General features: G+C 42.3%; 4 protein-coding genes across 6 annotated transcripts in view; 3 read left to right on the top strand and 1 right to left on the bottom strand.

Moving 5' to 3' along the window:
* The window catches only part of LOC138130419 (adenylyl cyclase 78C-like), a 57,258-nt gene that overhangs the window by 12,478 nt on the left and 30,232 nt on the right, over positions 1-14,548 (bottom strand). For 2 of the 3 annotated variants that reach the window (XM_069046886.1, XM_069046885.1), the window contains exons 3-11: positions 14,021-14,174; positions 13,811-13,973; positions 13,745-13,756; positions 13,511-13,677; positions 13,268-13,463; positions 12,772-13,212; positions 12,575-12,724; positions 12,448-12,527; positions 12,249-12,398 (exon numbers count right to left, since the gene is read on the bottom strand). In XM_069046886.1, the coding sequence (XP_068902987.1) occupies positions 12,249-12,398; positions 12,448-12,527; positions 12,575-12,724; positions 12,772-13,212; positions 13,268-13,463; positions 13,511-13,677; positions 13,745-13,756; positions 13,811-13,973; positions 14,021-14,174 (1,513 nt within the window). Of the gene's footprint in view, positions 1-12,248; positions 12,399-12,447; positions 12,528-12,574; positions 12,725-12,771; positions 13,228-13,267; positions 13,464-13,510; positions 13,678-13,744; positions 13,757-13,810; positions 13,974-14,020; positions 14,175-14,548 lie in introns of all 3 variants that reach the window. The other variant, XM_069046887.1, reaches the window with a different exon arrangement.
* LOC138130422 (uncharacterized) lies at positions 34-2,558 on the top strand. The gene has a single exon (XM_069046897.1). It carries the CDS (start codon positions 95-97, stop codon positions 2,381-2,383), a length of 2,289 nt encoding a protein of 762 aa, XP_068902998.1. The 5' UTR covers positions 34-94; the 3' UTR covers positions 2,384-2,558.
* LOC138130423 (uncharacterized) lies at positions 3,295-6,536 on the top strand. Its single transcript, XM_069046898.1, has one exon. It carries the CDS (start codon positions 4,251-4,253, stop codon positions 6,510-6,512), a length of 2,262 nt encoding a protein of 753 aa, XP_068902999.1. The 5' UTR covers positions 3,295-4,250; the 3' UTR covers positions 6,513-6,536.
* LOC138130432 (uncharacterized) lies at positions 11,484-12,259 on the top strand. Its single transcript, XM_069046908.1, has one exon. It carries the CDS (start codon positions 11,574-11,576, stop codon positions 12,234-12,236), a length of 663 nt encoding a protein of 220 aa, XP_068903009.1. The 5' UTR covers positions 11,484-11,573; the 3' UTR covers positions 12,237-12,259.

The following is a 14,548-nucleotide window of genomic DNA, read 5'->3' as shown; positions in this document are numbered from 1 at the left end:
AGTTGACGTCTAATTTAAATCTGCTTCGTAAGAAGTATTTGCTCACGTCGTAAATAAATCCATAACAAAGTATATAAGGTTAAAATTAACCGCGATGTGCAGTCCATTCTCAGCCGAAAAGATGGACGACACCGCGTTGCTCACATTCGAAGACTGTGACCGTATCGTCAGGCAACAGCTCGACAACGCCACTATAGTGAATTTCGAGGTTATATCGTCGCCCAGTCAAAACTACTCCATCAAAGTGAAGGTCTCTCATGACGGTCGCACAAAAGTGTTGACTTTTTTTGGAAAACGCACTGAAAAAAATCCGAAAATGAACGAGATTCTCTACGAAGACTTCAAGAAGGTCATCCCCCAGTTCGAACCGGGTATCACTCCACAACTGTACCTGAAGAAAGAAGATTTCTTGATTTTTGAAGATCTAGAGGTGCAAGGATTTCACACGTGCGACCCCAAATCAGAACTTCTCAGTCTGAACCACATTCGTGTTGTTTTGTACGTTTTGGCCAAATTTCACGCCGCTTGTTTCGCCTTCGAAGAAACCAAGTCTAAAGCAACGCACAAGATATTCACGTTAGAAAGTGAATATCTGGTGGACTATTCTAACGTCTTTTTGCAAAAAGACGAAGTAGTCAGTGTGGTATCGTCTTTGCTTGACAACACAGAAGATGACTTTTCGAGAACCATGAAAGATCTTGAAGAAAGACAGCACTCTTCAAAATTTCGAAGAACGCTGTGCCACGGGAGACTAACTTCGAAGAACATCATGTTCAAGTGTGCGAAAGGAGTTCCCGAAGAGTGCAAACTGATCAATTTTAGACCAAACTATTACGCGTCACCTGTCTGCGACGTCCTTCAATTGATCTTCTTCAATACGAGTGAAGACCTGCGCCGGCACCATTTCGAATCTTTGTTGCACCACTACCACAAGTGTTTCAAAAAAGAACTGGAAAAGTATCGCACAGACGTGGACAAAATTCTATCGATCAATGATCTACAAGTTGCGGTCCACCATTTCTTGCCTTTGATCAAATTAGAAACAGTTTTGTTGATGAAAGAAAAACGGTGCCAAGATAAACTGGTCGCAGAAGCCGAACAAGCACTGAAAGAAGTGCTGACTTGTTCGCTCTTGTCCAGAGAAGATTGTTACGTGATTGTGAAGAACAAAATGGGTACCACCAGTTACGAGTTGGAGTCCTTCGAAGTGACTACTCTGCGCGACGTCAGCGGATTTTTGGGCGAGTACCACCGACTACAAATCAAAGTGATCCATTTGTCTGAAGAGAAAACGATCAACTGTTTCGTCAAGTGCACCCCCAAAGGACGCACTCCTCAAGACATCGCCCGGGATCTTGACAGCTTCAGTCGAGAGGTCTTCATGTACCAAATCCTAGTCCCTCAGATGCAAAAACACGGAATCGACACCATCAACGAATGCATTCCAGCTTGCTACTTCCAAAGACACGATGACTGCATCGTCTTCGAAGACATGTCTTTGCTCAACTATCGCAACCTGTCAGCTCTGAGTCCTCTAGATTTTAGCATGTTGTCTATGGTCACGAGAAAGTTTGCCAAATTCCACGCCAGCTCTTTGGTCCTCGAGGAGAAAATGTCAAAAGAGGGAGGCAAACCGTACCGACTGATCGATGCATACAGCGACTACTTCAAAGAAACCCTCTTCTTCGAAGACACGAAGCATCTAGGCGCTCGACAGATCGCGGCCGGTATCAAATCAATCCACGACGCGATCGATCTATTCCCCGAGCTCCAAACAAAGACCAACATGGACAACTTCCACAAATTTTGGCCCACATTCAAGAAACTCTTATACTCAGTGGGCAAGACTTCCGATCGTTACAGAAACGTCCTCTCCCATGGAGATCTGTGGACCAGCAACTTGTTGGTCCATTTCGACGAAACAGATAAACCAGACGATTGCGTCTTGATCGACTTCCAAATCGTGCGGTACTGTCCTCCAGGTTACGATGTACTTTCGATTCTGCATCTCACAACTGATCGTTCGACGAGACTCAAGCACGAAACTGAGCTACTTCAGATCTATTATGACGAGTTATCTCGAGTTCTTCTCTTGTATGGTTACGCAGTCGAGGATATCTATCCCTTCGAAGATTTTCTAGGTTGCGTCAAGTACATGAAGCCTCTGATGGTACTGCATGCGGCGATGGAATGCGTCCTGACGATGTGCACTCCCGAAGAGATCAACTCTTTCCTCACCAACGAAGAGGTCTGCAGGCGAGTGTACTTCGAAGATCGCAAGGAGTTTATGGTGGCGATGTGCCAAAAGTCTACGCGCTACAAAACCAGACTGAGGGAATGCATTTTGGATGTGTACGACTATTGCAACTCTATGAGCTCTTAACAAGCCAAAAACATTTTTTAGAAAGATTGAGTTTTTGTTGTGACCACCTAGTTAAGAATGCTTAGCATTTAATGTTGGATCCAAATTGCTCTAGATGTCCTTGATATAATTATAGTGATTTTGGTCAAAGTAAGATTAATTTGTGTAAAACGGTAAAAAATTATTTACAAAGGAATTTACGTTTGTGATTTTTTTTCAGACAAATACGTGTTTGTTTAGTGCAAAAAAAATTAACCAAGTTCTGATAATAAGCCAAAGATTAACACCAGATTCAGAAACAATGACTATTTGCACTCTGCTAATTTGCTTTATCATTGTTTAGTATTTCGATTGTGACCGACGGACGTTTGAATTGGTTTCAATTTTAATTTTATTGTCGTGTCAGCCGTGTCACGTGCAGTCAAAGCAGATGGTCTCATCTCTAGCAAAAAAAATAAAAGCGAGCCGTTCACTTCAGTCCATTGAAGAAAAACGAGCAAATTCAAGATTTCATGACTCAAGACTGTGACGCTGCGCCAGAAAATGTTTGAAAACGAACGATAAGTTTCACAGTTGCGAATCATCATTCATCAGTCGTCAATCTATTCCCAGAAGTTAAAATGGTAATTGTTCACTTTAACTACTTCTGGAATTTTCGCGTTTTTTCTGGCTAGACAGCCTCAGGGCGTCCTCCTAGATCGTGTCCCACCATTCAAACCTTGTGCAAATGCCTTTTTTTTCTCTCTTGTTGTGTTTCAAGGTCGCGTCAAGGTCGCGCCAAGTCTTAGTATAACTAAAGGGTAAGGAAAATTTTCATTTGCACAAGGTTTGACTGGTGGGAAACGATGTAGGAGGACGTCCTGAGGCTGTCTAGCTAGGAAAAACGCGAAAATTCCAGAAGTAGTTAAAGTGAACAATTACCGTTAAAATTCTTTTCGATTTCAAAAAGTGTGGCCAAAACTGGAAGACATATTCTTGGAGGTGATCAAACCTTCAGACTGTCACAGAAACGTGTTGTCCCACGTCGACCTCTGGACCATCAACGTGATGGTGTAGGTGTAGTTTGACGACAACAAATCTATAAATAGCCCACTACAGGTACAGTCTCCGCGCTCACGACTTTCTCTCTATTTTTCATCTGAGAACTGACCGCGCTACTAGTCTTAAATCGAAGCAGAGTTGAAGCAAATCTATTACGAAGAGATAAGTACAGTTTTGTTTTGTGCAACTACAAAGCGTTGTTTTGTGCCGTTTCAAAAGAGTTCGTCGGTGGTATCGACTACACAAAGCCCCAATAAACTATAGTGCATAACAATGTAGAAGAAATGTCTTCAATTCTGTCGACGAAGGGCTTCAGCGCAGATGTTTGTTCGAAGATATGGAAGAATATTTGAAGGAAGTGTGCGACAAGTGTCCCAGTTTTCGAAGCAAACTAGAGAAAACGTGTTAGATTTGTACGAGTGCGTCAGTGTGGTGTCCTCGCTTTAGTTTAATTAAATCGTTTGCCAACATAATAATAAAGAAATGCCCCTCGCTCTTATCCCTCGAGCTTACCAAATGGATGCAATAATGTGAAAGTCTTGGTCTAAATCATTAGCTAAAGTGTCGTTACAGAGCCGCTCTCTCGAGACTAGGATGGTGAAAGCGTAACAACTTTTTATCTTCGGTCAACAAGTCTAATACCCTCGAGACAATAAATGTTGTTTGCATTGAAGTAATTTATTTTAGACTCTGTTTATATAACAGTTTTGATTGTAGTTGACGTCTAATTTAAATCTGTTCTATAAGAAGTGTTTGCTCGCGTCGTAAATTAATCCCTAACAAAGTCTCCCTCGCGTATATAAGGCTAAAGTAAGTCGCGACGTGCAGTCCATTCTCAGCCGAAAAAATGGAGGACGCCGCTTTGCTCACCTCCGAAGATTGTGACCGTGTCGTCAAGCAACACCTCGACAACGCCACTATAGTGAATTTTGAGGTGATACCGTCGCCAAGTCAAAACTACTCGATCAAAGTGAACGTCTATCATGACGGTCGGACAAAAGTGTTGACATTTTTTGGAAAACGCACTGAAAAAATTCCGAAGATGAACGAAATTCTCTACGACGACTTCAAGAAGGTCATCCCAGAGTTCGAACCGGGAATCACTCCGCAACTGTACTTGAAGAAAGAAGATTTCTTGATTTTTGAAGATCTAGACTTACAAGGATTCCACACGTGCGACTCCAAATCCGGATTTCTCAATCTGAACCACATTCGAATTGTTTTACACGTCTTGGCGAAATTTCACTCCGCCTGTTTCGCCTTCGAAGAAGCCAAGTCGAAAGCAACCCAGAAGAGTTTCACGTTAGAAAGTGAATATCTGGTGGATCACTCTAACGTCTTTTTGCAGAAAGACGATGTCCTCAGTGTGGTATCGTCGTTGTTGGACAACACAGAAGATGACTTTTCGAAAACCATGAAAGATCTAGACGAAAGGCAGCACTCTTCAAAATTTCGAAGAACGCTGTGCCACGGGAAACTAACTTCGAAGAACATCATGTTCAAGTGTGCGAAAGGAGTTCCCGAAGAGTGCAAACTGATCAATTTTAGACCAAACTATTACGCATCACCTGTCTGCGACGTTCTTCAATTGATCTTCTTCAATACGAGTGAAGACTTGCGCCGGCATCATTTCGAATCCTTGTTGCACCACTATCACAGGTGTCTCAAAAAAGAACTGGAAAAGTATCGCACAGATGTGGACCAAATTCTATCGAACAAAGATCTGCAAGCTGCCGTCCACCATTTCTTGCCTTTGATCAAATTGGAAAGAGTTTTGTTGATGAAAGAAAAGCGGAATCAAGATCAACTGCTCGCAGAAGCCGAACAAGCGCTGAAAGAAGTGTTGATTTACCCGCTCTTGTCCAGAGAAGATTGCTACGTCATCGTCAAGAACAAAATAGGGACCACCAGCTTCGAGTTGGAATCCTTCGAAGTGACTCCACTGAGCGACGTCAGCGGATTTTTAGGCGAGTACCACAGACTACAAATAAAAGTAATCCATTTGTCTGAAGAGAAAACGATCAACTGTTTCGTCAAGTGCACCCCCAAGAGTGGTACTCCTCAAGAGATCGCCCGCGATCTTGATACCTTCAGTCGAGAGGTCTTCATGTACCAAATCCTAGTCCCTCAGATGCAAAATCTCGGAATCGACATCATCAACGAGTGCATTCCAGCTTGCTACTGCCAAAGACATGACGACTTTCTCGTCTTCGAAGACATGTCTTTGCGCAACTATCGCAACCTGTCAGCTCTGGCTCCTCTAGATTTCACCATGTTGACTATGGCTACGAGAAAGCTTGCCAGATTCCACGCCAGCTCTTTGATCCTCGAGGAGAGAATATCAGAAGGGGGTGGCAAACCGTACCGATTGATCGACGCCTACAGTGACTACTTCAAAGAACCTCTCTTCTTCGAAGACAGGAAACATCTAGGAGCTCGACAGTTCGCGACCGGTATCAAGTCAGTCTACGACGCGATCGATCTATTCCCCGAGCTCCAAACAAAGCCCAACAAGGACAACTTCCGAAAATTTTGGCCCACGTTCAAGAAACTCTTCTACTCAGTGATCAAGACTTCTGATCGTTACAGAAACGTCCTGTCCCATGGAGATCTGTGGACCAGCAACATGTTGGTCCACTTCGACGAAACAGACACTCCAGACGATTGCGTCTTGATCGACTTCCAAATCGTGCGATACTGTCCTCCAGCTTACGATCTACTTTCGATTCTTCATCTCACAACTGATCGGGCTACGAGACTCAAGCACGAGACTGAGCTACTGCGAATCTATTACGACGAGTTATCTCGAGTTCTTCTCTTTTACGGTTACAGAGTCGACGATATCTATCCCATCGAAGATTTTCTAGGTTGCGTCAAGTACATGAAGCCTCAGATGGTGATGCAAGCGGCGATAGATTGCGTCCTGACGATGTGCACTCCCGAAGAGATCAACTCTTTCCTCACCAACGAAGAGGTCTGCAGGCGAGTGTACTTCGAAGATCGCAAGGAGTTTATGGTGGCGATGTGCCAAAAGTCTTCGCTTTACAAAACCAGACTCAGGGAATGCATTTTGGATGTGTACGACTATTGCAACTCTATGAGCTCTTAACAAGTCAATAAATTTTTATACAGAGATTGAGTTTTTGTTGTGACCACTTAGTTAGATTGCTTAGGGAGTCATTCACGAACAGTAGTTTGCGAATAGTTACGGGTACTTACTGCAAATTGCAAATGTTTTATAAATGCTTGACGATGAGATTGCAACCGAATTCACGAAATTTTTGTAAGCTATCGATAACTTACTGGATTTTATCGAGTACGTAGTTGAGTTGTCATGGATACTACAATAGTTATTTGTATATCAAGGCCGCGAAATCTTTCTTTAAGTACCGAGAGAAACATTGTCGCCAAGGCCGCTTGCGGCGCTGTTAAAGGATTTCGTAGTCAAGGTGTTATAATTATATTATAAAACGAACAAGTAAAATTTACTTGACTGTCAATAAATACATATAAATTCGGCTTTCATGTTGCTATAGAAATGAAATAGTCGTAAAAATATCGGAAGAGAATTGCAGTAATAGCGATGTTTTAGTTTCGTGCACTCCTGCAGAGTTAAAAAGTGTTATAAATTCTGCGTTTGTATTAAATAAATGATATTTACTTTAACGTTCGTTAAGAACAACGGCCTCGAAATTGGATTTCGCGGCCTGTTTTAGGTACGCGAAATGCTCGTTATTTGCAAATACACCTGTCATTTTATTGAGTTTAAATTGGGTTTCAGGACAATTAGTCTTATATGGGCCGTTGTGTCAGAGAAAGTGAATGTTGTTTCACCAGTGGTGAGGCCTGCCAAGATCTGAAAAGGAAGTTTGCAGATTTGAACACACGAACGAAACAAAAAGCAAATAGTCTCTTCCGAGAAGCAAGAAAAACTGGAGAAAAATGGGGCGGAGAAATTGGCTACATCAGAACAATTGTTATGTTCTTTTATAAGGAAAGAAAGTATCTAAGGTACCTATTTAATTTGAATTTTTCACAATACAAAATTTATACAGGGTGATTCTGAAACAAGTTTGGAAAAAAAACCTGGTAATTGGTGATGATGAGAAGAAGTCATAGACAAAAAATTTTTCTTATAAAAGTTTTTTCGTTTTCGAGATACAAATGATTGAAAAGTTGGTCAAAATTGCTAGTACGCTGCTGAGTTAAAGGTGATTACATGATTATCTTGGTAGTTTAGGAACAATATAATCAAAGGTGCCCGTCAGTCACAAACGTAACCTTACTCCTCTCGATCATTTCCATAGAAACATTTACAACGCATTGTGCTTGCACCTACGCCTTTATTGTGTAGTTAATGTAACAATGGTTGCTAATGAAGTGAACAAATTCGGACAAATTTTCCCTATTCATAGGCGTTGAAAATACAAGGATATAGGGTAATTTCCTTCCTTTTGATTTCACCTCCAAAAGTCATTTACGCAGAATTATTTTGTGTCAAGGATATTCCGCTTTTTTTTCCAAACTTATTTCAGAATCACCCTGTATCTACATAAACTTTCGTTAGGCATATTGGGAGGGCCCGGTATTGGAGTAACCAATATTCAACAATCGCTGATGAATGAGGATGAATTTATTTTAAGACTTCCTGCGCCATTTCGCGCTGAAAATAAAAAGCTAGAGAAAAGAGAGGCTAATGTAAATAAAATACGACAACTGCTAGTACACTAAATCTAGATAAAGAGAGAGAAGAGAATGTAATGCAAAAACTAAAATTGCTGGATCTTCAAGTACACAGAAATCCAAGGAAAGTACAACACCGAAGGAGAAAACAAACATGAAGAAATGCCTTGTAGAAGTTTCTAAAGAGACTAACTTACGTTTAAAAAATATCTTTGAAGAATTGCACCTTGAATGCTACTCAAAAAAGAAGACTATAAATTGAAGAACAGCTACTAAATTTAAAAACAAAAATAAAATTTCTTAATTCCAATTCCAATTGTTTTTCTTAACTAAAGAAAATTACTAGTTATGTTTATAATGTAAAAACCGTTTAATGAGTAAGTCTTGTTTTAATTAATAATAATAATTTTGCAAACCATTAATCACAACACCACCAAAATTTTCAACATCATTTTGAGCAATAAGTTACTGCGCATCATCATCATCAACATCCATTGCTTCACCCTATTGAATGTGAATGTGAAGTACACAACAAGCTGTTATTATAGGATAAACTCTTTCAAGATTATAAACAGGAGCACCACCTGTCATTGCTAAACATTTAAAACGAGATTTCAATGCTCTATTACAGCGTTCTATCGGATTACGTACGTTTAATAAACTAATCGCTATTAAGGAGTTTACCACACTTCGAATTATTGTACTTGCGGAGGCTTGTCAAATTTTAACAGTATTTCCTACTAGCCACTGAAAACCTCCACTAGCCAAAAACTGTAACGTTAAATATATTTGTAAGTCAATATAACAGGTTTTGATCGTTTTGTTCTATCTCCTCTCTAAATTATTCTCAGTTAATCCCTGTATGTATAAAAACATTGGACGCGTTAATCTTGTACTCTGATATAAAGTTAAATTGGAAATAGTGTTAATGTGAAAACTGCCCCGTGCCAATTTTAGCAGTTCATCTTCACTATCGTTTCAAAAAAGTTTACGACCGCCGGTGCGTGTAAAGTTTTATCAAATAAACTAAGCAAAAATGAATAGGGAATTTTTCCTTTTTTGAATTTTTTATAAATACCGTTTAAAATTTGTAATGAAATGTGTTAAAAATATATTAATATACACATTAAATGTAATGTTTCAACTACTTGTAACAATTTATCTTGTGTTTAAGAATACGTGGGAGGATTGGGGCAATTATTTTGCTTTCCAAGAAAAATTGTGGAATTCCCTATTCATTTTTGCCTAGTTTATTATCTTAAAACGTTTTAGTAGAAAATGCAAATAAGATTAATTACAGAAAATTTTTTAGTTCCAATAAAATGAATTTTATTATTGTTATTAACCGATGGTCTAAATTTTTCACAATAAAATATATTTGCAGCAACTCAATACTTGCCGCAATTTACAATTGCTTACCGATACTTTCCAAGTTCTTGAAATGTTTGAAGATTTAGGTTTATGGATATTGATTCGGTGTTATGGTAATGCACAGGTAACGCGTTGCACTTTGATAGCGACTTACTTTATCTCTATTTACAGGTTCCAAACGTTTACCCAGTATCATGAATGACCCCGAGTAGGATTTAAAAAGTGCGCAAGGTGGTGAAAAATAAATGACAAAGGAAATTATGTTTGCGAATTTTTCTTATGACAAATACGTGTCTATTTAGTGCCAAAAGAGACCAAATTCTGACAATAACCCACAGATTAACACCAGATTCAGAAACAATGACTATTTGCACTTTGCTAATTTGCTTTATCACTATTTATTAATTCGAATATATCCGACGTTTGAATTGGTTTCAATTAAATTTTATTGCCTTGTGTTTTCCCGTGTCATGTGGAAGCAAAACTACAGTCTCCCTCTAGCACACAAAAAGAGAAGCAAGCAGTCCACTTCAGTCCATCGAAAAGATGAGCGAATTCGAGTGTTTCACGATGCAAGACTGCGACGCTGTCGCCAGAAAATGTCTGATCGCGGACAACGTTTCACAGTTGTGCGTCTTCCAGATGAAAATTTTTTGGTCAAAATCACGGTCAATCACGATTGCCAAGAGAAAACTTTAAATTTCTTCGCGAAATGCACACCGAACGAACCGAAAATCAATCGAATTCTCTTCGACGACTTCAAGAAGACGATTCCGAGGTTTGATCCGAAAATCACGCCCAAACTGTTTCACGGAAGGTCGGATTTTTTGCTTTTTGAAGATTTGACGTGGCAAGGTTTCAAGAACTACAATTCGGAATCAGGTTTCTTCAGTTTGGAGCACGTTAGAGTCGCGTTGGGAGTTTTGGTCAAGTTTCACGCCGGAAGTTTTGCTTACGAAGAAATCAAGACCAAGCAATTGGGACAAATCTATAGATTGGACTAAGAACACAAAGTGATACATTCTGTTGTTGATGTGGAGAAAAAAGTAGCCACCGATTTGATTTCTTCTTTGTTGAAAGACAAGAATCAAGACGATTCATTCAAAGTTGTGGAAGATCTAAATGAGAGGCAATTGTCGAAGAAATTTAGAAGAACGCTTTGTCATGGGAACCGGATTCGCGAAAATATCATGTTCAAGTGTGACCAAAAGGTTCCGAGCGAGTCCAGATTAATTAATTTTAGGTCCAAGCAATATTCCCCACCGATGTGCGCCGTCCTTCAAGTCATTTTCTTCAACACGAATGAAGATTTTCGTCAACATTACTTCCATTCTCTTCTTGCTCATTACCACGAGTGCTTAAAAGATGAATTGGAAAAATATTGTTTAGATATTGATCACATCTTATCGCTTGAAGATTTGCAATTGGGAGTTCACAATTTTCTGCCACTGGTGAAACTACAAGCAGCTCTTCATCAGCAAAATTGCCAAAAAGACATGACTTTGCGTGAACTCAAAGAACTTCTGAATTGTCCCTTGCTACCCAAAGAAGATTGTTTCTCAATCATCCAGAATAAATTCCACACAACAAATTACGAATTTTTGTTTTTCAAACTGACTCCTCTGGATGAAGTCAACGGTTTTCTAGGCGACTATTACAAATTACAGATCAAGATTCGCCGTCAGAAGGAAGAAATCATCAATTGCTTCATAAAATGCATGCCGAAAGGAACCGCTTCTAAACAAGTAGTCCAAGACGGCAGCAGCTTTATCAAAGAAACCTTCCTATACAAAACTCTGGTCCAGAAATTTTGCGAAGAAGGAATCGACACTATCGACGAGTGCTTGCCGGCTTGCTATTTCCAAAGACAAGAAGATCTATTGGTTTTCGAAGACATGTCGTTGCTAAACTATCGCAGCTTGTCAGCTTTGAAGCCGTTCGATTTGGAGATGCTTTCAATGTTCGTCATAAAACTGCAAAGTTTCACGGTAGCGCTTTCGTCTATGAAGAGAGAGTGTCGGAAAGATTGGGCCGGCCGTATCGATTAAAGGAAGAATTCTTCCGTATCTTCAAAGAATCTATTATTCTGGGATCTGCCACTCACTCAGGAGCCAGAATGATGGCAACCGGAGTCAAAGGAGTTTTCGACGCTACCAGTTTGTACCCCGAATTGCAAACCAAGACCAACCAGGAGAATTTGAATAAACACCGATCCAAATTGACAGAACTGTTTTACTCGGTGATTACCGCATCCGACCGTTTCAGAAACGTTCTTATCTATGGAGATTTGTGGTCCAGCAATATCCTGGTACAATTGGACGAAGATAAACCGCTAGACTGTCGCTTCATCGACTTCCAACTGCTGAGGTACTGTCCTACAAGTCACAACCTACTATCGCTCCTTCACCTGACCACAGACCGTACGACTACACTACAGCACGAAGAAACCATCAAACACCTCCACTACGACGAACTCTCCCAAGTGCTAAAATCCCACAACTGCGACATCTCCAAAACCTACCCTTACGACGAATTGGTCGGCGCGATTGACTACATGCGCGTCGAGATGGTGCTGCAAGCTGCGATGTACACCATGTTCAACATGTGCACCCCCGAAGATATCGCGTCGCTCCTCACCGACGAAGAAACCTGCAACCGTTTCTTCTTCGAGGACCGCATAGACTTCCTCGCCCGCATGTGCCAAAAGTCCCACATTTACAAGACACGACTCGGAGAGCGCCTCTTGGACGTGTACGAGTATTGCAATTCAATGTCTTAAATAAATACTGACCTGAGTCTTGTGTCTTGTATCTCTGATCGCCTTGATCATGTGTAGACCCATCTCGACGCTGCAGTGGGCGTGGTCGGAACGGGGGGTTGGCAAGCCCGACACGCAGTAGTAGCAGTCGCCCAACAGCTTGATCCTCAAGCAGTGGTTTTCCTGGAAGAGAGTCGTCAACAAGGGAAAAATTCTCTTGGGGGGGAGTTACCGCTGCGAGCTTGTCGAATCTGGCAAAGAGGTCGTTCAGGATCCTGACGAGCTCTTGGGCGCTGCACTGGCTGGCCAAAGCTACTCCGGCGGTTAGATTTGCGCGAAAACACTCGAAACAAGCTCACCTGTGAATCCCTTGATGTCCGCGAAAAGTATGCTGACGTTCTCGTAGCGATGGATGTAGATCTTGTGGAACTGGTGCGGCTGGAAGACTCCCCCGCGCTCCTCTCTCTCGATGTCTCTGATCATCTCTTTGGCAACGAAATCCGGCAACACTGCAAGAGAGTCAGTACCGTCTGGTACCAAATTTTGCGAGACTCACCGGACAGGAGAAGTTTCTCTTGTTTGTCGTTCTCGCTTTGGGTCCTGTACCGCGTCTCCATGGAGCGATGAGTCTCGAGGAAGGCTTTCCTCTGACTCCTGTCCGTCAAGTACTTGGTGTACATTCCGGCGAAGTTGACAGCGATGTACAGCAAAGTGTTCGCCGCGATCCTCCTGATCTTGCACTCGTTGTCTTCGAGCTTCTGCAAAGAGGACAGTTTGAGCCAGAACTGGTCTCTCCCGGTGTGACTCACGATGTTGTCGCTGTCGTCGAAGAGTTCAACGGAGGTGACTATGATGTGACCGACTGCCGAGAGACACCCGGCGATCATGCACCACCTCAAGGGCAACGGCAGCATCGCGTAGGGGACGAAGACCGTGAACAGGACGTACCAGACCAGGTCTTGTTTGCGACTGAAGCCGAAGCCATCCCCAGCGAAACCTGGAATCAGTAAAACTGAGTCTCAACGTGAGACAATTTGAGGGTGGGGTCGAACTTTGAGTTGTCAGGAGCAGCCAAGTGCAGACGGCGGCCCAGTGGAGGTAGTTGTTGGCGAAACACCTCCACCACCCCAAGATGGAGACGGCGATGTTGATCGACATGCAACAGACGGACCAGACGACGTTGGTGGGGTAGTTGCCGTCATCCCCCAAAGTCTCGGACTGCACTGCCCAAACTACGATCAAAGCAGCCTGAAAATCGTTCGTATACTTTGAGAAGAGCCGTGTGGTGGAGTTACCTTCAGCAACAAGTCTACAATGTTGACGATGATCAGAGCTTTCTGGCGCTGGCGGTGGGAGTACCGCAGGTACGCCAGTTCGAGGTGCTTGGACTGGAAGCTGTTGGTCAAGCTGGGCCAGTAGATGCCCTTGTACATCAGACCCCGCTTGAACACGCTCGCGAAGTCTGAAACAACACCAAAACGGAGTAGTACTCGAGCCGACTCTAGTGTACAACATGTTTCGACGAGTACCTTCGGCGACAGCTGCAACAGATCAATCGATTAGTCTGGATCGAGAGCGGCAACTGACAACAGTACCTTCGTGCGTGGCGTCGGTGGAGTCGTCCTCTCTGGAGAAGAAGTCCTGGTGGCTGTAGCTGTTGAAGAAGTCCATCCTCTCGTCGATCTTGCCGTTCCTGAGGGAACTGCTGTTGCTGGGGGGACCTTGCAGGTGGTTGGTCATGTTGGCGTCGGTACCATCCTGCAAGTGGAGGTTTTAGGTCTGTTCGGCAGAATCGCGAGTGGTACCTGTTTGACCGCGTCATGGTTCTCTTTGGCCGCCTCCTTGTTGGAGTTCATCATGGCGAACGCGATCGCGGCGAAGTCCTTGCGCTTGTTGCGTTCGTTCGACAAGCGTTGGACGGCATTGGTCCAGAGAGCTTTCGTCCTGTATTGCCTCGGTCTGGAAATAACTCGGGGCCGTTAGACGGTCAGAGATTTGCATCGAGGTTTACTAAGTAACTGTCCCGTGATCGATACGGGTTGATATCGTTGATATTGTGCAGTGGAGTGCTATCAGGTATGAAACAAAGCCAGTAGGGATATTCCTAAAATAACGCTCGTATTATTATAACCACTTTTTATCGCGCATATGGCCCATCTGCTTAAAAAATGCTTACAGCCCATCACAAAAGCACAAAGTGATAGCTTGTTTACACTGTTAATGATATATTTTTTATCACTTAATGCATCGGCTCGATCGATACGACACACGACTAAACAACTCGTCTTACTCGAGAAGACAAACAAAAGCGAGGAGAGGGTTTCCCCGAAAGG

Source organism: Tenebrio molitor, chromosome 5 (assembly GCF_963966145.1).
Source record: "Tenebrio molitor chromosome 5, icTenMoli1.1, whole genome shotgun sequence".
Taxonomy (NCBI): domain Eukaryota; kingdom Metazoa; phylum Arthropoda; class Insecta; order Coleoptera; family Tenebrionidae; genus Tenebrio; species Tenebrio molitor.
Note: the sequence above shows the minus strand (reverse complement) of the source record. Positions and strands in the feature narration are given on the sequence as shown.

Coding starts and splice junctions, on each gene's coding strand:
- LOC138130432 (XM_069046908.1), top strand. CDS start 11,574: ATGATGGCAACCGGAGTCAAAGGAGTTTTCGACGCTACCAGTTTGTAC.
- LOC138130423 (XM_069046898.1), top strand. CDS start 4,251: ATGGAGGACGCCGCTTTGCTCACCTCCGAAGATTGTGACCGTGTCGTC.
- LOC138130422 (XM_069046897.1), top strand. CDS start 95: ATGTGCAGTCCATTCTCAGCCGAAAAGATGGACGACACCGCGTTGCTC.